We start from the raw sequence: 25534 nt of genomic DNA, 5'->3' as shown, positions 1-25534 counted from the left end.
AAAAAACACATTGAATTATTGGATGGGAAAAAATTTTGTATCGAATTAGTATAACTAAAATTTTGTTTTCAAATAACCAATGACCATTTTCTAGTCTTTTCTGGTCTTTTCCGAAGATTTATTTGTTCCGAACATCCAGTATTGATTTAATCTCTTCCGAATATAACGTAATTTGCAGAGATAGAATGAACACGCTAAGAGCTCAAACAGATCATTTGTAAGTCGGATGATGCTGGTTAGGTTATAGACCACCACTGGGTCGAGGATTCAAATCCGTAGTGACCCGGTAATTCGACTGAGACTCGGTACCCCAGAGAATAAAAAATAGATTTTGCTTATTCCCTTGCGTTTAAACAGTATTTCTGTCAGAGATGACCACGACTGAAGATGTTATCCCCAGAGTACGAAAAACACGACACCTAATTTAACAGTTAATTAGATTCTGCAGACCATGTATATCGGGCTCTTGCTCCGTTTTAATTTTGGAACATGAAATGCGTGTGTGTGTGTGTGTGAGAGAGAGAGAGAGATAGGGGAGAAGTGAAAGATGCAAAGACAGGATAGGGAAACGTCAAGACACAGAGAGGGGGGACGAATATAAATATGAAACATACTTATCATTACAGTGTATGATATAGAACGCACACACTGTTTATTTGAATTATCGCCAGTGATGCCTTGTAAGTTTTCCATCAGAAGATAAATCTCTGCAGCCATTATTTTACGCAAAAGAATCATAATACCTAACGGGGAATCGAACCTAGATTTTCTATTTGGAAATCTGGCACGTTACCACTATACCACCGATTGCTTTAGCTAAACTTTGATTAACAAATGGTGTAGTTTTTCTTTCTGAGAAAGATAACACGAAAAGTGTATACTGCAGATCACTGATGTCTACTGATGTCTTTGGAATGCCCTGGTAATTCCCTTGCCCTTTCCCAACCAGCATTCGTAAATCGTCTCAATCATGATACAGGTGTTTGCTTCCACATTCTTATGTATTGCTTGTCCAGTATGATAAGTCGATTCTTCACAATCACTTTGTAAAAAGTTTGACTTTGGCGTGAACAGGATTCGAACTTACGTTCGATAGCTCTATTATTCATAAGGTCATTATGTTACCCTGCACTATCACGCACCTGAAATTACAAACCAAATATTACTTACTTTAGCCCTCATCCTCCAAACGAACCGGCTTCTTCCTGTAACGTTATTTGCACCAAGGTACACAACGAAATTGATTTATTCGACGGCCTAGAGAGAAATTAGTGTCCACTGATAAAGGAAAAACATCAATTCAGTTTGCATTAGTAGTCTGAAATGGAGGATATGACCAATGATATCTCCTGGCTTTATTAGAATGTATTTTCCAAAAGTATGTCCAATGAACACTACCGAATTTGCAATCGAACCACGCGGAAACAAAGCATGTGTGTTAAACTTTTGACATTATCCCAGATGTGTCTCAGAGATCTATAGTTCTACTTGAAATTGAGTATGCTATCCATTATAGAAGTGACATAATGAATGTTTAAAGCATCCTCTATATATTCGAATAGTTCTGAAAAATATGTAAAAACAAACGTTATTTCTATATTACTGTTGGATTTCTGGAAACGGAACGTTATAATGTTAGGGTTCTTTTCTTACTACGTTTGAAATTCACAGTTTTAAGTGTTTTCCCTTTTCGTTTTCTTCTTCTCTCCTCTTTTCTGTCTCTGCCTCATTTATGAATCTCTGTGTAATAGACATCCATTGCTTTTTATTTTTCATTGTGTGTGTTTCAGTTTCTCTCTACATCAACCTATGAATCTTTATTCGTCTCGGTTTTGTTATTTTATTTTATCGAAACTATTACATGTGTAGTTTGAAATAAGATTTGCGCTCATGTTGTTAGCTAATTTTAGTATAGGAAAGAAGAAATTAGGAGAGAGGGGGGTCTCTTTACCTGACACGATTATGGGATAAGATGTATATTGGGTGGCCTAACTGCAGGGAGTTAGATGTCGCAATTTTTTTATGCGGAGTGTACATACGTATTCTATAGACAGACGAACAAATGTAGATCAAGTCGTCGCAGGAGCCTCACTAACGTTCGGCAATGATGCGACAGTATCATCCTTTAAGGAATAGTTACGCGGGTGACTACCTTGCGATTTTCTCGCCTAGTCCGTTCAATACAAGTTATGCGAGGGTGTAAAGTTTTAAGAAAATTTAGAACGATGTGGGGGAATGGGCAAAATAAAATTTTCATAATATAATGAAAAAGGAATTGGTGGTACCAAATTAATTCTTATCTGAAGTTCCCAGTTGTATCTCAACATCACTGATGTTAGAGTCATGAAAAGCAATTTTCGGATCAACACTTCTACCATCTGTTTGGGTTTAGAGTTTTTTCACACCATTGCATTTTTCATAATGGTTTTTCATTCTAGGAACTAAACCAATTATTTCTTTTTTACACGTTTTGCAACGAGCTCGTTTGGTCCTTTCATTCTTTGAACTAAACCAAAATCTGTTTCTTTCTTACACGTTTTGCAACAAGCTCGTATAGTCGTTTCCTTATCGGATGGAGTTTGAGTGACTTTAATGAATTTGCTTCAAATGATGTCCATTTTTCTTCCCGTGAAACTCATGTTAAACGATTCCAAGTTGTACGGAGACTGAGAACCAACATGTAGAGTATTGCCGAATGCCTGCGATATTTTAATTTCAGAATAGTAATTTAGCAAAAAACCCTTTGTTTGTTTTCTGAATACAACACAAAAAAATGTTTTTCTAAAATAATTCTTTCATTTATTTTTAATACACCAGTTCTACAACAAGTCCTGATACTTTCACTTGCTATCGACTTCGACAGCGGGACACTCGTCAAAGCAAGAAAATTAAAACGTTCGTTTTATTAGTTTTTCTCATCCAATTTAGGTAAAAAGGACACAAGTTAGGAACATTGAAACCGTCCTATCTTTACTTTCGACTCAAAGGCACCAAAGTTGGTTTTGGTCTTCGTATGTGTGTGTGTCTCAATCAATGACCTTTTAGAGTTGGTGAGATTCTTTTTTCTGCGTTCTAACGAGGGTAGAAAGTCACAAGTCACCCCAAGTTACCCAAAAGACATCTAAACCAGTTCCTGATTGGACAGTTTTCGGTAATCAAACAATAGTAGACATTTTTACATTAAGCAGGTAGTTGCTGGTCAGGTGACGCATGGTGACCAGAAGAAGCGCAAGTCAATCGGGAAGAAGCTGATTAACCTTTCACCACGGGGAAGTCGTGTGTGGACTAGCCCGACGAGCTAGTATTAGAAAATTTGTGTAAGTTACCAGGCCTAGTATGATTTGAAGGCAAAGTACATTTCGTAATCTTATTCATAAAGTTGCGCCAAGTGAAGAACACAATTTTGGTTATCAAGTAATCGTGAAGGAAAAACACCTATTAGTTATCATAGTGTGCAAAGAGTTTACTGGAAGTTTATAAAATTATTGGAGGATCGATTAATTGCGCAGTCTGAGTGGACAATTTACGCCACGACCGCTATCTAGAAGAAATCGTAAGTAGTGTTAAATTTGTTCTAAATCGACAGAAGGGGATTTCAGTGGCTTAACCGCTCAAGAATTGGATTTCTTCAAAATCATGTCAAAGGAAACTTTGTACATTTAACCAGCACGCCAACTACGGATTGGTCAAAAAAAAAAAAAAAAAAAAAAAAAATAGAGAGAGAGAGAGAAAGAAAAAGAGAGATGCACAATTCATGATACATAAATTATCTTCATATAACCCACTTTCACTACGGGTTAATTTGCATATTTTGTTTTATCAGTTTTAAAGAAAAGAAAGAAACAGAGATAGTTAGTTAGGACAGTAAAGTTAATACCAGTGGTTGAAGTGAGACGGTATTCGGCGGTATCCAATACCGCCTCTGTTTTTTCAGTAATGAGGACATACAGTCTCTGGTTTTTCAGTGATCAAGACAGGGGCGGATCCAGGACCGACTTCTGGGGGGGCGGTGGGTTGTCATAATGCTACTTTTAAGGACTCCAAATTCTGGGATGGATTTTATTTATATATATAAAACAAGAAAGTTTCCTCTTCTGGGGGGGCAATGGTCCCGATCGCCCCCCCCTGGATTCGCCCCTGGATCAAGACAATATTTAAATAGCCAATATGTTGAGTCAAAACCATAATAAAACATACCGCCTCTGTTTTTTTATCCACTTCGAACACTGGTTAATATTCAACATTTTCTTTTCACGGCCGTATAATAATCACATATTATAAAATATTGTCCGTACTTTTCTTGTTATATATTAATATGCATTCAGTATTATTAACTTACAGTAATTATAGTGAGATATAATGTAAGTAATCCCAAATTTGAAATAAAATTATTTAAACGTAGTCGTTGTTTGTGTAATTATTCAATGTTAAACTTAAAAATTCTTCGAACCGCGAGAACATAGGTTGTGTAATGCGCTTCCGGTAATTAGTAGAAGCAGTGAGCTATCCCTCGCACCGAGTGTAAAAAAGAAAAAGGAAAGCGAATAAAATCAATTCTCACATATAGATAGTTCAAACACAGCCAAACACGTTGCCGACCAACTCTCATCTAAATCCTCCCAGATTTAGATAGCAGTTGGCAAAGCATAGTATATATCCTGGTGAGAGAGATGATTGGAATCTTTATATTTTATTACGTCTTAGTTTCGAGTGCAAGGGTAAATAGACGTAGCTTCTCACACCAGCGATAACACACTCAAGTTAACTGATAAGCATTTAAACAATACAATAAACGCTAAAACAAGGGGGGAGAAAGAGACGGAATAAATGTAGATCACCACATTGACCACGAGAGATAAAATATTCACATGGGAAGAAAAGTGAATGGAGGGCTCTTTTTGACAACTTTCTTTCTTTAACAGATTCTTAAAAAAATAAAAACAAACATATGTTTAAAGCAATACACATATTTAAAGCAAGTCTTAAAAAATACACATGTTTAAAACAAAATGCTACGTTCCTACAACTAGTTAAATGTTAAACGAAAGGTTTCCAGTAAAATTTCATATAGAAAGTAGGGCTACTGACATAAGAACCCTAAGAAAAATTGTTTTTAAGTTTTACCTTAAATGATATGCCGGCTAAGCTAAAGGAGACGTCGATGATGAGAATGAAAGAAATAGTAGAAGGAATCAAGTGGGAGGAAATAGAACTCCGAGAAAACCTACACACACGGCGTTTGTCCAGCACAATGCGCACTGGGTGGGAGCTGGAATAGATCCAGGAAGACAAGCTTCAGAGCAACGGGCTAAACCATTAAGTTCACAAAGCTTTAATAATGGTATTAAAATATTTAAAGTTGCTCTAAAAGTCGGTATTTTGGGGAGGGGATCCGAACCTCCAGGACACACCTCTGCAACTACCCATAATCCCTACCCATACTCTGCAAGTAGATACCCAACTGCACATCAGGGCTCATAATTGAGCTAGAGAGCTGGTTGAGGTGTCATTTTACAACAATTTTCAAGCCCTATTCTGTGATATACATCAGATAGGTTAGAAACTAGTGATGGGCACAAAAACCGGTTTTTCGGTTTTCTTCAAATCCGGTTCGGTTTTCTCCAAAACCGGTTACCCGTTTTCTTCAAAACCGGTTGGGTATTCTTCAAAACCGGTTCGGTTTTTCACCTGATCCGATTTCGGTTTTCTTCAAAACCGATTCCGTTTTTTTTAATTTGTTCTATTTCTGACCAGAATGGTGTTTCGTTGTTCCCCGGAAAGCGAATCCATTTCCACAGAAATAGTCTTATGTGTTTTCGAAAAGTTTTCACCGAAACCAGTTTCGGTGAAAACCGAACCCGTTTTGGAGAACACCGAAACCGGTTTCGGTGAAAAACCGATCCGGTTTTGGAGAAAACCGAAATGTCGGTTTTTCGGGTTTCGGTTTTTATAGAAACCGGTTTTGCCCATCCCTACTAGAGACATTTTTTTTCAAAATCAAAATCTTACTTCAGAATTTTGCAAAGAGTACATGTTTTAAAATTAATTCTCTGAATAGATAGTATTGTTGCGAAACATCTGGTAGGATATGAATTTGCGATCATGGGGTCATTGTTAAAAAAACTCAAAACTAGCTAGTTTTCGTTTTCTTGTGGGAATAAATATGAACAATATCATGAAGAGTACAGTAATGGATGTAAAACATATCATACAGACTTGCAATCTGCTGGCAATACTTATTAGCTCATACTTTAAAATCTTTAAATTAAAGTTAAGTTAAAGTGCTGATAGTTTTGAACTTTACTTTTATAGAAGTTAAGAAAATATTAATACAAGTTTCACAATTATAATGTTACTGTAATTAAACATGGTTTGTAAAAATAATACATATAGTACTGGTACAACAACAGGGTGCTTTAAACGAATTTTTATACTTATTTCTCCAACAATTATACAGTAGTTTTTCTTCAGGCATTAGTCGGCAATACTCATCATCTTTATAATTAAAAAATTACAAATTACAATTATTTTTAATACTTCAGTCCTTTTCTAAAGTGAACACTGTTACCTTGTTTTCTAGACCAACGTTTTCTTTTTCTTTATCAAGGTAAACCAGTAGCTGTAACAGTTTAATAGTTTCATTTAACACAACTCAGGCTCTTCGAAAATAAAGAAAATTTTGATTGCCAGATTGTAAAACCACCATGAAATTATTGAAGCAAGCAGCATGAGTTGAGTTGATTTTAGTTTAGCGTCCCTTTCAGCAGCGAGGCTATATAAGACGTGGACCTACTGATTTACGTGGAATCCGAACCACATGAGCTCCCGCCGGGAATCGAACCCGGGTCTCCCACGCCAAAGGCGCGTACGCTAACCGCTTAGCCACGGAGGAGCTCAGCAAGCAGCATGATAACCTTTGAAAAACTATTCATTTCACATAACGATTAATTTCTTAATCGTCACCAATTTCTCAACAATTATCAATTAAAAATTAACAACTGAAAAAATAACTGATGAAATTAAATCTTCACTTTTTTTATCAGATTAATCATTAGTTTTTAACAAATTAATTACAAGTCTGCCAAATATTCAACATTACCGCAATGTAAACACCATCTACTTTTGGTACGCACTTCCCACATTATATATATATATATATATATATATATATATATATATATATATATATATATATATATATATATATATATATATATATAGAGAGAGAGAGAGAGAGAGAGAGAGAGACAGATATACTGTAGATGTAGATGTAGATATTTCATTTTCGTATATCTAAGTTGTTAAATGGAAAAATAGACTATTCTATTATAACAACCACCAGGTCACAGAAGTATTTTTGTGGACGCTCTGTATATTTCGTAAAGACAGTGATTATTTTTTCGATTTATACTTTATTTTACTACACAAACAAGTTCTTTCTTCGGTGGAAACTGCTTCCTTCCCACGCAACTGGACAAAGAAGTCTCTCATTGTTTTGCATATATATATATTTAAAATATTGCGTTTTGGTGAGCGACGAACCTTTTCAGTGTTTCTGCCAGACTTATTAATATGCACAGTATATATTCCGCAGTTATTTGGAACTGAATTAAGTGATTTCTTTATTCATTAATGGAAATACTAGCTGGCCAGATGTTTGAGCACCGGAATGACACCAGCCTCATCGCTTTTCCAACCCCATCGTTATCAGCACTTTCTCACGCCCGAGTAATCGCAAAGTCTCGTGCATTGTGGCCAGTGGACTAAAATTAATATAAATGCTTTTTAGTATTCTGTTTGATGTGCATGCAGGTGATTTAACTAAGTGATTTTTAGAATGAACTACCAACACTCTTCAGTCAATCATTGCAGCTCGAATCTCGAACTTTTGCGCTCGAGGAGTTTGACTCCGGAATTGTGTGCAGCTACCACGCACGTTGCGTCGGGAATCAAGTACGACTTTGTGTTAAGGGGCCCAAGCTATTAGCCGGTGAAGGACGTTTTCTTACGGCCAGCCCCAACTAGTGAAGTCCCAGGTTCACATACCTTGTGCGTACATGTAAGTTATAAACGCGCCCTCCAACATTAGCATTCCACTTTGGAAACTTATTTTGCCGAAGACTCATTTCAATTCTTCAGAATTGTTTGGAGCAGCAACCAGATTGCTACGTGGGATTATCATCCCGGCAACTTTCCCCCAGTGCTAATCCCTCAAGTGCGTCAATGGTGTGAAAAAAGTATTTATAGTGTAATCTCAGTCATAATCTCCTATATATATATATATATATATATATATATATATATATATATATATATATATATATATATATATATATAAATCAAAGTGATTAAAAGGGCTACAGTGCATTAAAATGGCAAAGTGTGATTTTAGTAATGAAGATTATGATACATATTCTGTGTTAAGTGTTGTGTTCATTTCTCTTCGTTACTTTTTTTCATACTAGCATTGTAATAAATAAGTATTGTGTTATTTAATCCAGTGTGTTATCGTTGTTTGTATGAATGATATTTGTGTGTGTTGTGGTCTGGATAACAGTCTGATCGTCCGTGAGGTTTTTCGGACGAGACATCCGAACCTCTTGGCACCTAATGATCATCTCATCATTGAGACCGACGAGCGATTTTGAAACAATTGGTAATCCTTTCTTGCAGAGGTCCTTCAACGTCCTACCCAGGCAAGTCCAGGTCTCCAGCAAATACCCATTGCCAGGACCACGGAGGACAGACTACTATTAATAGTCGGTTACAAATAAATGACAGATCGAACAGCGACCCGCACCCCGGGTAGTTACAAATAAATGTCCGACCGAACAGAGACCTCGAATTGGTTATAAGTAAATGACGTCCGAACTACCGACCCGAATCGAGACCGTTGGTGCTCGAATATTTATAAAATCAATATTTTAATATACCATTTCTCTTTTAGCGTATTACCAGGAATTTAAAAAAAATTCTTTCGGGTGATTTTTTAATCGCGTGTTTTTGTTATAGTTTATTCTATTTAATCCAAGATGCCATACATACAAGAAGAATTAGCTTTATTTAGTCGGAAACTAGATTTAATCTTACAAAAAATGGGTATAACTAGTGAAGATATTAAGATATACTCAGAAGAAAGGAAAGAGAACCGTGCTCAGTTGGTGGAAGTTAGGAATGGAAATAAAGAGAATTTTGTTAATGTACAGAATGAATCAGGTCAAAATTTAGACACTGTACAGGAAGAATGTTGCGAAAATAATCTGCAAATAGAAATTTCTGAAAGCAAAACACCGGAGTCCAAACTCCAATTACTGACAGATAAGCCTACTAAAAATGAAATACCGGAATTGGAACCTGGAGTAGAGTTAGATACATCTATTGAAAATGAAACTTTGGAATCGGAACCTGAACCAGAGACAGACGTCATGAACCATTCTCGTAACACACCTGATAAGGACTTTACTTTTTCAGAATCTAGTAACACCGCTAGTAGTGGTAGTAGTAGTGAAAATTACGAACATATGATTGTAGACGACAGAGGTCGTAAGCGCACAAAAACAACTATCACAAACCACAGAGAGAAAAAGCGCAAACGAGGTTATAGTTATAGCAATAGGCAAAGATACACAGACCAGAACGTAAACAATATAAAATTTAAAGGGAATCAGAACCAAGACCGCATACAAAAACTCAGTAACAGAAACAAAAGGAGTCGTAAATCACGATCATGTAATCTGAGTTATCACAAATTAGACAGGGACCGCAACTTGTGTGACAACATTAAGCATAGATTTGTACATAGAGGTAACCGCTGTAGGAATAGACAAACCAACTGTAATAATCAAAATAGAAACAGTAATCATAGGAAAAAGAAAAAAGAGGTAACCAAGAGTTTGTATGTTGATACAAACTTTTCTTAAAGGGAAGCGACGTATTTCTTTTAATCATTGTCTTGCTTTTAGTAATGATGACCCACGAAAAAGGGAAAAGAACCACGCATTTCTTTTAATCTTTCTTTCAACTGTTAGATGACAAACATGTATTCATTTTCCTTCGTTTTTGCTTTCAGTTTTGATAACTCACGGAAAAATGGAAAGAAAAATACGCCTTGTTTTCAAACTTCTTTCTTCTTGCTTTTAGCTTGTAACTGTTCAACGAAGAGCAGCTATCACGTTTTTTCTTTCTTGTTTTGATAAAACAGCCGCTGGATTTTCGACCAACTGTCAATGTCGACGAATAAAGGGCGACACACAGCTGAATGATTCTTTTTCTTTTTTCTGTCTTTGCTCAGTGTCGTACTTCGTACCTCAACCAGTTGAATACCACTGTTGCAAACCTTATTAATAAATTACTTTTAGTTTAATGTTATTAATTTTTACAGATGTTTGAATTTAAGACTTTTAGTAAAAATCTACCCATTCTAAACAAGTAGGGGAACCGTATTTATCCAAAAACGGTTTGAAATTTTGGCGAAATTTCCGCACCCTCAGCCAGTGGGAAGATATTTTGGCATTATATTTTAATGTGTTTTAAATTTTTAAATTCTTTTTAGAATCCCTTCCCACTTTCTAAATTCTTAATTACGTTATTTTATGTGAATTATATTAATGTTTGATTTACTTTTTAGAATCCTTTCTAAAAAATATCGAAATACTCAGAATAAAAAAATTTTAGTTGTTAATTATATATATTTGTATATTTGTAATTGAAATTCAGTATGTAATCTTATATGTAGAATATAGAACTTTAATATAGATTTCTTTTATTTTTCAATAATCCATAATTAAGTATACATATTTTGTGTTAAACATTTAGAATATATTTTCATGTCTAGTAACATGTCAGTGAATATTTTAATGTTTATGAATCGCAACTACCTTGTGTACTTGTATGATAATATTTCGTAATGTTTTTTATACGAATTTTAAGAAAGTTATATTTTAGTCACAGTATGTCCCAAAACTATTTGGAATTTATTAGCAAAATTGCTATCGTTATGGAGGATTTTTACAAATCAACATGGCCGAAGGTCTCTTAATACGAGTCTTCAGATTTCAACCTAACTAACAGTATGGAGAATTTCCTTCCAGAAATCAACATGGCCAAAGTATTTTTTATACAAATATTTAGGTTTCAGCCATACCACCAATGACGGATGATTTTCTTCAAAAATTGACATGGCCCATTATTTATGAGGTTTCAGCCGTCTTAGAGATATCGATATAGATCCCGAAAAATACACTTATTTTCTTTTTTCCAACAGCATGAAGCCATAACGATTTATGAAAATTACTTTCTGTCAATCATTTTATATGCTCGATGACTTTGAATTTTAATGTGTTAATAAGAACATTTTGAATCTTTTATAGCAAAGATGAATAAGAAATTTTAACTGTCGTGAAATGACATAACTGTCTTGTAGGGAATTTAATTTTGATGTTTCAGGCCGACTAGAAAGTTGTAATGTCGTTGACTATATTTTTGTTTGTATCACATGTTTTAGGTCTTATGTATTTTGTTTTGCAGAGACATATTTTACGATGCTACGAGAGCATTTGTATTTTGTATGTTTACACATCTTTTTCTAGGTGGAAGACGTACGTTATGTGTCAGGGAACATACGTGTATTTTACTGAATATGAAAGTGTTTATATTTCAGCTCTGTATAGAAACATTTTTGTAAGTGCCTATGGTTGCAGGTCTTTCCACGTTTCTACTTTTCATCGCAGGTGTAGATGGCATATTTTGTGTGTAAGTACATGTAGTATTACACATTTTCCCCACCTATGGTTTTGGTTAATTCATGGCGTAATGACCGTTTACTTTCAGGAATGTTTGGACTAGTGTCAACTTCCTTGAGTCAGACCTTCGAGAAACTAGGATCAACACTGTATAGTTTTCAACGCTTTATTAATAAGTTCTTTTGCAGATAGTAACCACCTATTCTGGTAACCCTACAATATTTACTATTTTGGAAGTGAATAACAAATATTATTATAGGCCTAAGCTAATAATAACTTTGTTTCAGAATAATATCATTTGGTGTATTGAGCATTATCGAACTAAAGTCTCAATTTTCACATGGCGAGCAGATGTCACTTTGATTTTATGGCGTACCGAATTTTCTTCATACATGTCAACGAAGTCACAATCTTTCTTTTTTGATGTATAGAATCATACTTGTTTGTTGGAGTTACTACGAATCACTTTTGACATTAAGTTTATTTTATTTTTTCTGGAAAACGATTTTTCGTTCTTTTTCGGTAAGCAACACAAGGTACTATTTTAAAAAAAACATACAGGTGAAGACGTTATTTTGTTTGTATATTGTTGGTTTATAATGTGTTTACATTTTCATTCATTTTACTTTTTCAATGGTCTTCTTATTTTTCAAATATATTCTAGTAATATTGAAACTTTGATAATAATTTTAATAGTTTATACGTTTAACATATTTGCTATTTACATATTCATTCATATTTCAATGTTTTAAATAAAGATATTAGTACATTTTAAAAGAAGACATTTACTAATTTTTATTGACATGTTTGATAATCCTTGAAGTCGATATTTTTAATGAATAGTTATTGAGTGTGTATATTTACTTCATAATACACAACATAAAGTAATCGAAGCGGAACACTTAAAACATTTTACTAAAAGTATTGATTAGTGTTTTTTTAAATAACAATTTAAATAGCTCTATAAACGCTTTTTGCGCACTTTCAGTGAAAAAAGTTATCATACAGGTGTTTTAACCATGCCTCGTTTTTCACACCAGTGAAAAAACAAATCTCCCCTTCTCCCCTCATCAACTCATCGTTGGAGAACCATGGAGGATATCCAACACAGGAAGGTAGCATGGCTTCAACATTTGAAGAAACGGAAGATAAGGAAACCCAACTGCACCATTCGCTCAAGAGAATCTTACTACTTCATGGAACATTTGGATTGGATATTGCTCACGCAGGAATCTCAGCATATTTTCTTGCAGTGAACACGTTATCTATTTCAAATAGCTCGTTTATAGGTGAAAAGCCATTCATAGTTTATCCACTAAGTCTCACACCATATCACAGTGTTGTCTACTACCTAATTTTAATTTTTAGTGAAAAACCTAATTTTACTCAAATCTCATTAAACGTCCAGGAGTGCTCAACCTGTCTACGTGTGTACTTAACAGGTCGTTACTCCTATGAACGCCAATCTATTACTGCCACCAGGTTATAGAAGTAATTTTGTTAACGCTCTGTATATTTCGTAGAGACAGTGATTATTTTTCCGATTTATACGTTATTCTGCGACGAAAATAAGTCCTTTCCTCGGTGGGAATTGCTTCCTTCCCACGCAACTGGACAAAGAAGTCTCTCATTGTTTTTTCACATATATAATTAAAACATTGCTTTTTGGTGAGAACATTTCAGTGAGCGACGAACCTTTTCAGTGTTTTTCCCTGACTTATTATTATGCACAGTATATTCTGCAGCTATTTGGGCTGAATTAAGTGATTTCTTTATTCATTTATGGAAATAGTAGCTGGCCAGATGTTTGAGCACCGGAATGACACCAGCCTCATCGCTTTTCCAGTTCGTTATCAGCACTTTCTCACGCCCGAGTTATCGCAAAGTCTCGTGCACCGTGACCAGTGGACTAAAATTAATATAAATGCTTTTACGTATTCTGTTTGCATGTGCATGCAGGTGATTTAACTAAGTGTTTTTAGAATGAACTGCCAACACTCTTCAGTCAACATTGCAGCTCGTATTTCGAACCTTTGCGCTCGAGGAGTTTTACTCCGGAATTGTGTGCAGCCACCACGCACGTTGCGTCGGGAATCAAGTACGACTTTGTGTTAAGGGGCCCAAGCTATTAGCCGGTGAAGGACGTTTTCTTACGGCTGCCCCAACCAGTGAAGTCCCAGGTTCACATACCTTGTGCGTACATGTAAGTTATAAACGCGCCCTCCAACATTAGCATTCCACTTTGGAAACTTATTTTGCTGAAGACGGTGTTTAGACGAGCAACTAGATTGCTACGTGGGATTATCATCCCGGCAACTTTCCCCCAGTGCTAATCCCCCAAGTGCGTCAATGGTGTGAGAAAAGTATTTATACTGTAATCTCAGTCATAATCTCATATATATATATATATATATATATATATATATATATATATATATATATATATATATATATATATATATATATATAAATAAATCAAAGTGATTAAAAGGGCTACAGTGCATTAAAATGGCAAAGTGTGATTTTAGTAATGAAGATTATGATACATATTCTGTGTTAAGTGTTGTGTTCATTTCTCTTCGTTACTTTTTTCCATACTAGCATTCTAATAAATAAGTATTGTGTTATTTAATCCAGTGTGTTATCGTTGTTTGTATGAATGATATTTGTGTGTGTTGTGGTCTGGATGACCGTCTGATCGTCCGTGAGGTTTTCGGGACGAGACATACGAACCTCTTGGCGCCTAATGCTCATCTCATCATTGAGACCGACGAGCGATTTTGAAACAATTGGTAATCCTTTCTTGGAGAGGTCCTTCAACGTCCTACCCAAGTAAGTCCTGGTCTTCATCAAATACAAACTGCCAAGATGACGGAGGACAGACTACTATTAATAGTCGGTTACAAATAAATGGCAGCCCGAACAGCGACCCGATCCCCAGTTGGTTATACTATTTGGAGATAAACGACTTTATGAATGCTGAAGGTTCTTTCCACATCTGTACACACCGTAGGGTGTTTCAAGTTCAACAACACTCAATTTGTCAAACATCTCATCGGCAAACCCAGTTATTTATTCCTTCACGGAAGTAGACAGTTTACCGTTCTCTTTCTAAACGTGATTGTTCCATGTGTCTTATGGTAACTGTCACACATATATAACCATAGAAATTAAACATTTTGTTTGCAAATCTCGTATCTTCCCGAGCTGAAAAGGTTGAAATGTTTTGGGAATTGCGCCAGCGCCCTGATTCAGGAAGAGTACAAATACAATCTTGTCAAAATTTTCGTACAGTTAATTAACGGTGAACACGAAATTTAGAATAAAATTTTGAAAACAAGCATTTTAGGAATGATAAAAAATGGATCAAAAGATTGCGATCTTGACCAAGGATTTTAGGAATGATCCACAAAATACATTAAAAGATTGCGATCTTGGCCTATAATTAGTATTTGGGACACAAAATATTTGAATGGCCCCTAAATTGAATGGTCTCTACGGAATAAACACATCATACTGAGTTAAGTGATAGTTTAGGTTTGGATACACTGTATGTAGTCCTCGAGATATAAGGCGTAAGAGAAAATATTTGAATGAAATATATTGGATCTTCGATCAGGGCTCATAAATTTTTGAATGGCCACTATATCGAGTTTTCGTATTTTCTTGAAATAAGCACATACTGAGTTAAGTGATAGCTTGAGTTTGGCTACATTGTATGTAGTTCTCCAGATATAAGGCGTACAAGAAAATTTTTTGATTGAAACATATTAGCTCTTTTGATCCAAAAAGCGAGCAGTTAAATACGAAAAGAAGAGAAAGAATATTAGAGACAGACTAAGCAAATAAAGAACAAGAAAACAAAAAAAATAGAAGTGACGTAAAACTATCACTATTCCCAAGCGGATGCAACACTTGACACCGAGTGTTATCGAAGAGTTTAGTTTCGTTTTAAAAGCAAGAATTAAAAACAGTGAGCACTTAAAACTCCGAACACTAATTACACTTTCAGCAACTAGGATCAAGGTCAACTGAAGTATTCCAACAAAAATGGAGTATAAACTTAATTAAAATATTACTTGCATAAATTTATTTGTGATTGAAACTTAGGAAAGTAGAATTTGCCATTAGAAGTATGATCTTTCCTATTTTTCCAATAAAGGTTGGAAAAGTAGAACAATGTGAATCTTTGATAATGGAAGTTACATTTTAGAGGTTCGATAAATTATGTACATAAGAAAGAAAGCAAAATACTCACACGAAATCCTTTATCTTTATCTTGTTTATTCTACCAGCCATTTCTATATAATTTCATAAAAGAAATCTGAAAGAAAATTCATTGATGAACTTAAGTATTTCAGCAAAAGTATATCCTCAATAATACCAACTACAGTAAAAGAAAAATAGTTCAATTCATATCAACTTCTCTTAATCTAAGTATCTCAGTAATATTTTATTGGATTATAATAAAAGCAATGGACTCAAGAAATGTTCCAATGTCATATAGCTATGGAATGCACAGAATTAACAGTAATATCTTAAAAACAAAAGCACATCTCTTATGCCTTAGAACTTACAGGCGATGGACAAAAATATGGAAACATCTGTATAAAAGAGGTAGCGACTTCAAACACGATTTGAATCTGAATGGTAGGTGTCGCTGTGGTCACCGGCACATTCTGTGAGGTATACAACCTGGCCAATCGAAAAGATGGGCCAGTTACAGTTCAGCGACCCATCCGTGCAGGTTATCGTGAATCACGTCTGAGATGATAAGTTTCGAAGAGTACAAATTGTGTACGCGCCCATGGAGGGAACTTCCGTGACGAAGGTAACGGAAATGTTTAGTGTATCAACGGGCATAGTATCGAAGAATGCCTACGAGTGTCCCCCACAAAAAAACGCATCAGTGAAGCACCAGCGTGGGCGCAAATGTGTGTTGCGTGACAAAGACAGACCACATTGGGTAGAATTGTGACAAAGCAGGTCACTACAGCGCCAAAAGTCACAGCTGAGCTGAATACAGTACTTACAAACTCTGTTAGCGAGCAATTCCCAAACAACTTGTGGCTGTTGACCATGTTGCTATACGAAAACAGTGATACAACGCCCATAAAACCTGGACAATGGAGCAGTGGAAGACTATCATCTAGTCGGATGAATCTTCCTTTACATTGTTTCCAATTGCTGGCCGAGTTTACGTGTAGAGAACGCCAGCACAAGTGTACGATATAGACTGTATGTTACCAAGAGTGAAGCATGGCGGTGGTTCAGTGATGATTTGGGCAGCCACATCCTAGTATTCTGCCGGATTCATCATCACCCTACATGGACACGTCACTGCCAAGGACTACGTAGCTATTTCGAGTGGCCAGATGCACCCCATACAGCAAATTTTGTTCCCAGATAAGAATGCCTAACCTCTGTTCGTACAGCTATCGTCCAGGACTGGTTTGATGGCTCGAAGATAAAGTGTCGCATCTGCATGGCCTCCACAATCGCCAGACCTCAATATCATTGAACCCTTGTGGTCGGTTTTGGAGACCAAGGTGGGAGTCCGCTACCCACTACCGTTGTCTCTACAACTTGCAGCTGCTTCGGCGGAAGAATGGTATAACATCCCTTTGACAACCATACACGACCTGTATTTCTCTATTCCCCGCCGACTGCAGGGCGTCCTACGTGCGAAAGGTTATCCTACACGCTATTAATAAAAGTAATGTGGATTTTTTCAGGTGTTTCCATATTCTTGTCCATCCTCTGTATATCTACAAGGTGTAAACTTATTTTCTGACCCATCCTGTTTTTGTTAATTGATTTTTCACGTTACAGTTCTCACAATCATCAAACTCATCATCATCATCTCTGTAAAGTCCCATATCTTAATTACCACTAGGGATGGCTAGACGAATCTGGATCCTATAAGATTCGCACCCGGATCCTGTAAGATCCGGATCCAAAAATTCGGATCTTGGATCCGGATCCGAAAGTTTGGATCTTGGATCCGGATCCGGTTCCTGGATGCAGATGCGAAATTTCGAAGTTCGGATTCGGACTCCTGTTTTGAATATTTTAGACTTAGAACTAAAACATCCATATCGCCTCCAGAAAGCAGAAAGGTGCTAAGCGCCATTTTCGTTAATTTTTAACTAAGTGTATATCCTGACTACCCATTTCATGTTTAATGTTGTGCAAAAGCGAGACTGTATGAAAGGTCTGCAGCGAAAACTGAATTCTAGAAGAAAGAAAGAATCGGAATTAATTACTGTTTCATTCGTGTTTATGCTTTCCTGAGAAATTTGCATTTTGGTGCTTAGCACCTTTCAGAGATGGAATGGGTCAGTGGGTCGGTGGGTCAAGTTTTCTGAGTGGGTCAGTGGGCCTGTGTCAACATGTGACCCACTCTGACCCACCACCCACCGTGACCCACTGTGACCCACCGACTCAGTCTGACCTACAGACTCACTCTGCTCACTGCATTGTAGACAGGATCATCTAAAGATTGGTAAATTTATCTGCGTTTAACTTTCAAGACCTTCATTTCCATTCATTTCCCTTCCTTTTCCATTTGTTTCTGTCTACTTACCTGAGGAGAGTATAAGTGAAAAAAAAAAAAAGAACTTCAGGCACTTTTGGATATTGATATTTGCAATTGTAATAGTAGCAATAGGACATACTACTACTTTGCTTTCGAGGCCTGTGAGTTTTTAGAGGAGCAAACTACTGGAAAAATACATTTTTGAATCACTGTAATATATAAATTATTATATAAAAAATTGAATGTAACAATGTGTGCCTGATCATCATGGCCAAATTGCAAAGTCAAATGAAATGATTTATAGTATATAGTTAGCCATTAGTCCAAATTGGGATGTTATATTTATTGCTTTCATTAAGCTACGTATCCTAAAGAGATAGTGAAGATCCGAATTTTTGCGAAAAGAATTAGTATCTCGCAAGCAGTGACGACGCCAGCTTTAAGTTCTTAGGGGGCAAAGGAGGGACAGATACATTTTCGGGTGGGGGGCTATTTGCCATATCAAAAATGACATATTTATTACGTTTGACTTATTTTACATTACATTGTGTATTTCGTTGCTGTTTTCATATTAGACCTATATGATTATAAATTAAACTTATTTCAAGTAAAATTTGTAACTAAGTAACGTCTGCACATGAAATATTATTCAATGAAGCTTTTGAAGTCTAAACATAAATTGAAGTACTTTCGCGTATGCTACAAGTATCTAACACATTCGTCTAGTACTATATGCTACGGATCTCTCTCTCTGTCTCTCTCTCTCCCTATATATATATATGAGAGAGAAAAAAAAAATACGAGGGGCTGCTGAAAATGTCGTAGCGCAATCCAAGAGTGGTGTAGGTACTAGGTAGAAAAATGTTAGTTTAGAAAAACATATCTCTGTATGTAAAAATACAAATTTTCATATTACCAGTAATAATGAAATTCTTATTGTTTCTCAGACCTCTGAAGTGATTATGTGTGCCCAAAAGATAATTTCACGAACATCCAGATCCTAACTGTTATAACATTTTTGTTCCACCAAGGAAAGTCACCGAAGTAAATTAATTAGGAAATCAGTGAAATACCACGGGACTCTCCTCCGTTATATACAGTGGTGAAGAAGTAAGTGGCTTAGTAAAAACCTAGCGATTTCTCAACAAACTATGCTTTACATTAAAACGATAATATTTTTTATTCTCGTTTTAGCCCTAATTTGTTAACATATCAACTTTAGGTCAATAAGTCATAACACTAAACATATTGACTAATAGTTACTGAGCATAAATATCCCTTTTTTCCTTTTAAATTATACGAATCGTGCCTAGATACATTTGTTTATTCTTCTATACATACACATTATATCAACAACAACCATTTCTTTTGAGTATCTCGTGTCAATAATAATTTTTACCATGACAACCAATTAATTACTTGTTTTCTCTTTTAACTATATATGTTCGGTTATTGCGCCTCTGATCATGTATCGACAAAACAGGTACAGATTGACAATACCATTATAATAACATATACCGTTGTATAAAATGTCGCCCAGAACGGGAATTCCGTAACAGTATTAGTACAGTAAAGGAAAGAACCCTGGATGAAATATTTTTGAACATTCACCTTCTGAATAGCCCTCGTATTAAATTATTATTACATTAATATAAGTATTGTCACCGGCCTAAAGCTCGCTTTTTTTAGGATTTAAAAGAGACATTGGAAAAATAGACTTATTCTGAACTTTATTAACCAAGCCTTGTATATCTCCAACATTCTAGAAACTCTTCCCTCATCGCTTTGGTATGTCTTTTCATTTGTGTTGGTGAGTCTCAGTCCGATTTCATGACTATATATGGACATACGCTGTGGAAACAACGACTCTCTTTGTGAACGATTTCTCGAGTCCGGAAAAACGGGACAGTTGCAAGAACACCTACATGTTGTCGTCGTGCATCTCTGATTTGTTAATTCGAATGCATTTGTTAATGCATTCGCATCTCTTCAGCCAAAGAGCTTGAATTCAGTATTATACGTCATAACCGGGGGACTCCAGCCCCGAAGAACTCATACACAATAACCAACTGGAAAAAGCTTCAGTGTTTGGACACCCTTTGTGTAAACTACCTCCTCGCTGCCGTGTGCTAGGCGAGTCAGCCAGTACCTACTCGAGGGCAGCGTCCACGCTGCCTGAAGTTACGTACTGTACGCACCTTGTCTCCAAGCGTGTGACTTAATTAATTATAAAGGTGACTAACAATTTAATCTCAAAGTGTTTTGAATGTGAGTACGTAACAGTTTTGATGTGACGAATAAGTCGAGTTTACTGTTCATTACGACAAATATCAATATAAGTGAAACCCCGAAGTACGATTCGTCCGGGACTATGGACAAAAATCATATTTGTAGCGCCAGCTTGGGATACTCATCGAGGAAGCAGCAGTCGGAACCCAAACCCAGGACATTAATTCCAGGAGCAGCATCTGCGATTGAACCCAGGACATCGATGGAACTACTTTATGGGCTAGCCGAAGAATGACGTGAGTTGTTTTTATCTATATGCCACGCCACCTTAACGTCGATATTCAGTAAAGGGTTGTAAAGTACAGTTATATTTTAAATTCAAGTGCATGTAGTGTTTGTGTTTATTAAGTGACATTATACATTTATTATCTAAGTTCGAGTTCATTATTTGTGAAGTCAATGTTTAATTTCACCATACTCGTAGATTAGTACATATATCTACGTTGCCTGCATCTACGCCTGCTGTGCTCCCAGTCCCCGCATGGCGAAGCTGTAGGCATGGGCATTGACCATAGTCGTCGTGAGATAGCTGGGAAATAAAAAGGAGAAAAAGGCAAGGTATGAGACTAAAAGATTAATCCGAACCACGACGTACACAATGGTCACAGTATTTTTCTTCTCTTTTCCTTCTCCATATATATATATATATATATATATATATATATATATATATATATATATATATATAAATTCATTTATAATAACATTTTATTTTATTACTAATCACATATCAGAAAATCGTCGATATATTAAAAATATTGTTTATGGGTCTATTGAAAATTATAACTAACTGGTGACTTACGCAGAGTTAATAGTTAATTGTTCCTTTTTACATTGAGCGATAACATCCATATACACATAACATTATTTACAATTAAGATTGTCATCATATAAAACGTCAACAAGATCGGAAGTCAACAATTATATTTAGAAACTTCAATTTAAGATCAATGTCATGGATTTCAATTTAACACAATCAGATCTCTTTTGAACACGTAAGATAAAATAAAGATAAACATAACGCTCAAAGTTAGTACAAAGATAAAATAAATTAACAACACAAAATATTTAAAACAAGAGGTATATCATAACATGTTGCACATATATAAAATTCAAATGAAGTACTCATAACACAACTCGTAACGTCCAAGAGAATAGATTAAGAATTTTTGTCCAAGCTTAGTTTAGTTAACACATCAGGGTTGACTAAAGTTTTAACTAGCTTTAGCCATTTGTTTCTCGTGATTTCCGAAGGTTGCCATACCTTCAGTTCATCAATATTGCGAAATCCTATAGATTTGCCTGTTTTAGCATCAATCAATTCAAACACATTAGGATTAATTTCCTTAATACATAGGTAAGGGCCAGCATAGACATCACAAAACTTATAAATTCGCTTTAAGTTAGCATTGCTTTGTGGATGGAGCTTCAGAAATACCATGTCACCAACTTTGATCTGATATTTATTTTCCTGTTTCTGTTCTACCTTTTTATTATGTCGCTGAAACTTCTGATGAAACCCAGCTCTAGGTGCATCTACAATAACAAATTTTTTCCAGCTACTTTCTCCACTACGGTGGGCAAAATATCTTCAGCCGGTCCAACAAAATACTCGCTGTTTGTGATGACATTCTTTACAACATTGTCTCTTGTATCTTCAACTGCCTGATTCGACATTTCTGTGCCAAGAATTTGAGCACATTTCTTAGCAAGGGTGAATCCAATTCCTCCAGTGGCACAACACACATCTATCAAGGAAGTTTCTTCGTCAACTTCAACCACTTCCGCGATGGAAATATAAAGTTGCTCGGCTCCCGAAGTATTCACTTGAAAATAAGAATCTGGAGATATTCGGAAACTTATGTCACAGATAGTTTCTTTCACATATTCTTTTCCGAATAACAATTGCAGTGGTGGAGGTTTCTCACCTTCTTCCTTTTCAGTGAAGGTCTGGAAATAGAGCGATGTTACATTCAAGCTGTTTCCTTCTCTGTTTTGGAAATAATCTGTCAAATCATCCTTAATCTTCCCTATAGGCAAATGCCTCAGAAAGTCTGCAAATCCTTCATTTTTCTCTTTTCTTTCTTCTGCCCAACCTGCTAAATCCAGATTCCTTCCTAGCAGCAAATCCGTCAGTCGCGTGAGTGAAGATTTTATTTCTTCAGTCTTCTTCTTCAACTGTTCTTCATAAGTAACATCCCACAAAGGGATTGTAGCCTGTTTTATTCTATCTTCTACAGGTAACTCAACTTTCGCCTTTTTAGAATCCTTATCATCAGACTTTTCCAATTTTCGTTTACGTTGATCAGTTTCGGCAACTTCGGCTAAAAGAACTCGCTTCTTCGAACTGTATCCATTCAAGGTCATTACTGCCTTCTGTTGGTCTTCTTCAGTTTTGAAGATCAAATAAATCCAAGGACTCGCTTTTTTCGGTGACCTAACAGTATGGCTTCCCAACTTCAAATCGTCTGTTAACAATTTCTTCAACTCCCCTAACCTGTATAATCTCGGCAGATCTTTCACTTCAATTTTGAATACGCCTGTAGTAGTAGTGATGGTGGCCTCTTTGGCCGGAGATGGTGGTTCTTCTTTAATTCTAGCACCTTCCGCATCGCCATTCACCACAGGTTCAGTTGTTTCGTTTTCATCCTGTTCTTCAATATTTTCATTTCGTCCATCGACCTCCTTCTGACCTTCTTCCGGTTCTACTTTCATATTCACACCAGTACCATTCACTTTTTCAACCAATACTTGCAAGTTCTCTTTCAAATTGCGTTGCAGGTGATCAAAATTTTCTTGTATACCTTGTACTTTATCTGCAAGAGATTTGTGTTGCGTCAGTGTCTGTTCTAGCTTTTCATCGTTCGATTTTTGTTGTTGATCAAATTTAGCAGTTAGTATCTGTTCTAGCTTTTTATGTTTGATTCTAGCTTTTCATCGTACAATTTTTGTAGTTGCTCGAATTTAGCATCTAGTAGTTGTCTAATCGTATCAACAACATTAGAATAGGAATGTTCGGACACGGTTTCGGTATTTTCGGACACAGTTGTATCTAAAGTACTTGGTAACTCCTCAATCTCTGAATCCTGCATATTGTTAATTCTTCGGACCTTTTCTTCACTTCTCAAAGTAGTAAAACTCATAAAAGAGATATATGTATATACCTAAACCTCGTTCTTACTTTCATTCAGAACTAGAGGTCTCACGAGGAAACGGTCTCAAGTGTAAACAACCGATTTAGCTGGGGTCCGGATGTGTGTTACGGGAGACCAAAGTAAGACACACGTATTTTGGCGTTTGGGAACATAAGCAGAAATTTCCGAAATACGGGGTCCCAAAGTGCCCCTACATGCTATAACTAGGAAGCGAATGACGTTACTTGTACACAGTCGATTTAGCTGGGGTCCGGATATGTGTTACGAGAGACCAAATTAGGAGAAACGTATTTTGGCGTTTGGGCCCATACGCAGAAATTTCCGAAATACGGGGCCCCAAAGTGCCCCTACATGCTATAACTAGAAAGCGAATGACGTTACTTGTACACAAACGATTTGGCTGGGGTCCGGATACGTGTTACGGGAGACCAAATTAGGAGACACGTGTTATGGTTTTTGGGCCCATACGCAGAAATTTCCGAAATACGGGGCCCCAAAGTTGCGCTTCATGCTATAACTAGGAAGCGAATGACGTTACTAGTACGGAATGTTGGCATGGCTTGGAATAAGATGTTAATATATATGCAAAAGTATGTGACTTGTTTTTGTTGTTAAGTCCCACAAAAAGGAATGTCGAATATACATGGTCCCATATTTGCTAGATTTTCAATAAGGCCATGAATTTGGCATATGTGGTACCCATGCAATTCTGAACAAATGTTAAGCTGGCACGAGCCGTCTAGGGTGGATCTGCTCACCACGAGGGTGTCAACGGAGCATAATAATGTTTGTGATATTCGCCTGTATTTCTATGGTTAGGATGTGTGGAAACTGGACGGAACACTTTTGTGCAAGAGAGTGAACATTAATATTTAATCGATACGGCGTGTGTTGTCAGGAAACCGGGCAGTGTGGCGGAAGTAAAGTTTGCCGGCCTGCCAGGTTCGGTCGAAAAAAAAAAAAAGAAAAAACTACATCTCTTCGACTTGGGCATATAATAGCCATATTCGGACCCCAGCCAAATCGGTTGTGTACAAGTATTGTCATTTGCTTCCTAGTTATAGCATGTAGGGGAACTTTGGGGCCCTGTATTTCGGAAATTTCTGCGTATGGGCCCAAACGCTAAAATACGTGTCTCCTAATTTGGTCTCCCGTAACACATATCTGGACCCCAGCAAAATCGGTTGTGAACAAGTAACGTCATTCGCTTCCTAGTTATAGTATGTAGGGGCATTTGGGGCCCCGTATTTCAGAAATTTCTGCGTATGGTCCCAAACGCCAAAATACGTGTCCCCTAATTTGGTCTCCCGTAACACATATCCGGACCGCAGCCAAATCGGTTGTGTACAAGTAAAGTCATTCGCTTCCCAGTTATAGCATGTAGGGGCATTTTGGGGCCCCGTATTTCAGAAATTTCTGCGTATGGTCCCAAACGCCAAAATACGTGTCCCCTAATTTGGTCTCCCGTAACACATATCCGGAACCCAGCCAAATCGGTTGTGTACAAGTAACGTCATTCACTTCCTAGTTATAGCATGTAGGGGCACTTTGGGGCCCCGTATTTCAGAAATTTCTGCGTATGGGCCCGAACGGAAAAATACTCGTCTCCTAATTTGGTCTCCCGTAAGACATATCTGGACCCCAGCCAAATCAGTTGTTTACACTTGAGACCGTTTCCTCGTCAGTGTCCCGGGTCTACGGCACCAGATAAAACGATAATATTTTTAATTCTCCTTTTAGCTCTAATTTGTTAACATATCAACTTTAGGTCGATAAGGTATAACACTAAACATATTAACTAATAGTTACTG

General features: G+C 36.5%; 2 protein-coding genes across 2 annotated transcripts in view; both read right to left on the bottom strand.

Annotated features, from left to right (window-relative positions):
• Positions 1 to 25534, bottom strand: part of LOC145683063 (uncharacterized) — a 334454-nt gene that overhangs the window by 291859 nt on the left and 17061 nt on the right. The window contains exon 2 of the mRNA XM_081754422.1: positions 16000 to 16065. Coding sequence (XP_081610548.1) covers positions 16000 to 16040 — 41 coding nt within the window. The 5' untranslated portion in view covers positions 16041 to 16065. The remainder of the gene's footprint in view (positions 1 to 15999; positions 16066 to 25534) is intronic.
• On the bottom strand, positions 22105 to 23283 carry LOC145683062 (uncharacterized). Its single transcript, XM_081754421.1, has one exon. The coding sequence runs from the start codon at positions 23281 to 23283 to the stop codon at positions 22105 to 22107; it is 1179 nt and encodes a 392-aa protein (XP_081610547.1).

This window comes from Thermobia domestica, chromosome 4 (assembly GCF_964235325.1).
Source record: "Thermobia domestica chromosome 4, izTheDome1.hap1.1, whole genome shotgun sequence".
In the NCBI taxonomy this organism is placed as follows: domain Eukaryota; kingdom Metazoa; phylum Arthropoda; class Insecta; order Zygentoma; family Lepismatidae; genus Thermobia; species Thermobia domestica.
The sequence above is the reverse complement of the archived record's forward strand: the minus strand, read 5'-3'. Positions and strand labels throughout refer to the sequence as shown.

Coding starts and splice junctions, on each gene's coding strand:
- LOC145683062 (XM_081754421.1), bottom strand. CDS start 23,283: ATGAAAGTAGAACCGGAAGAAGGTCAGAAGGAGGTCGATGGACGAAAT.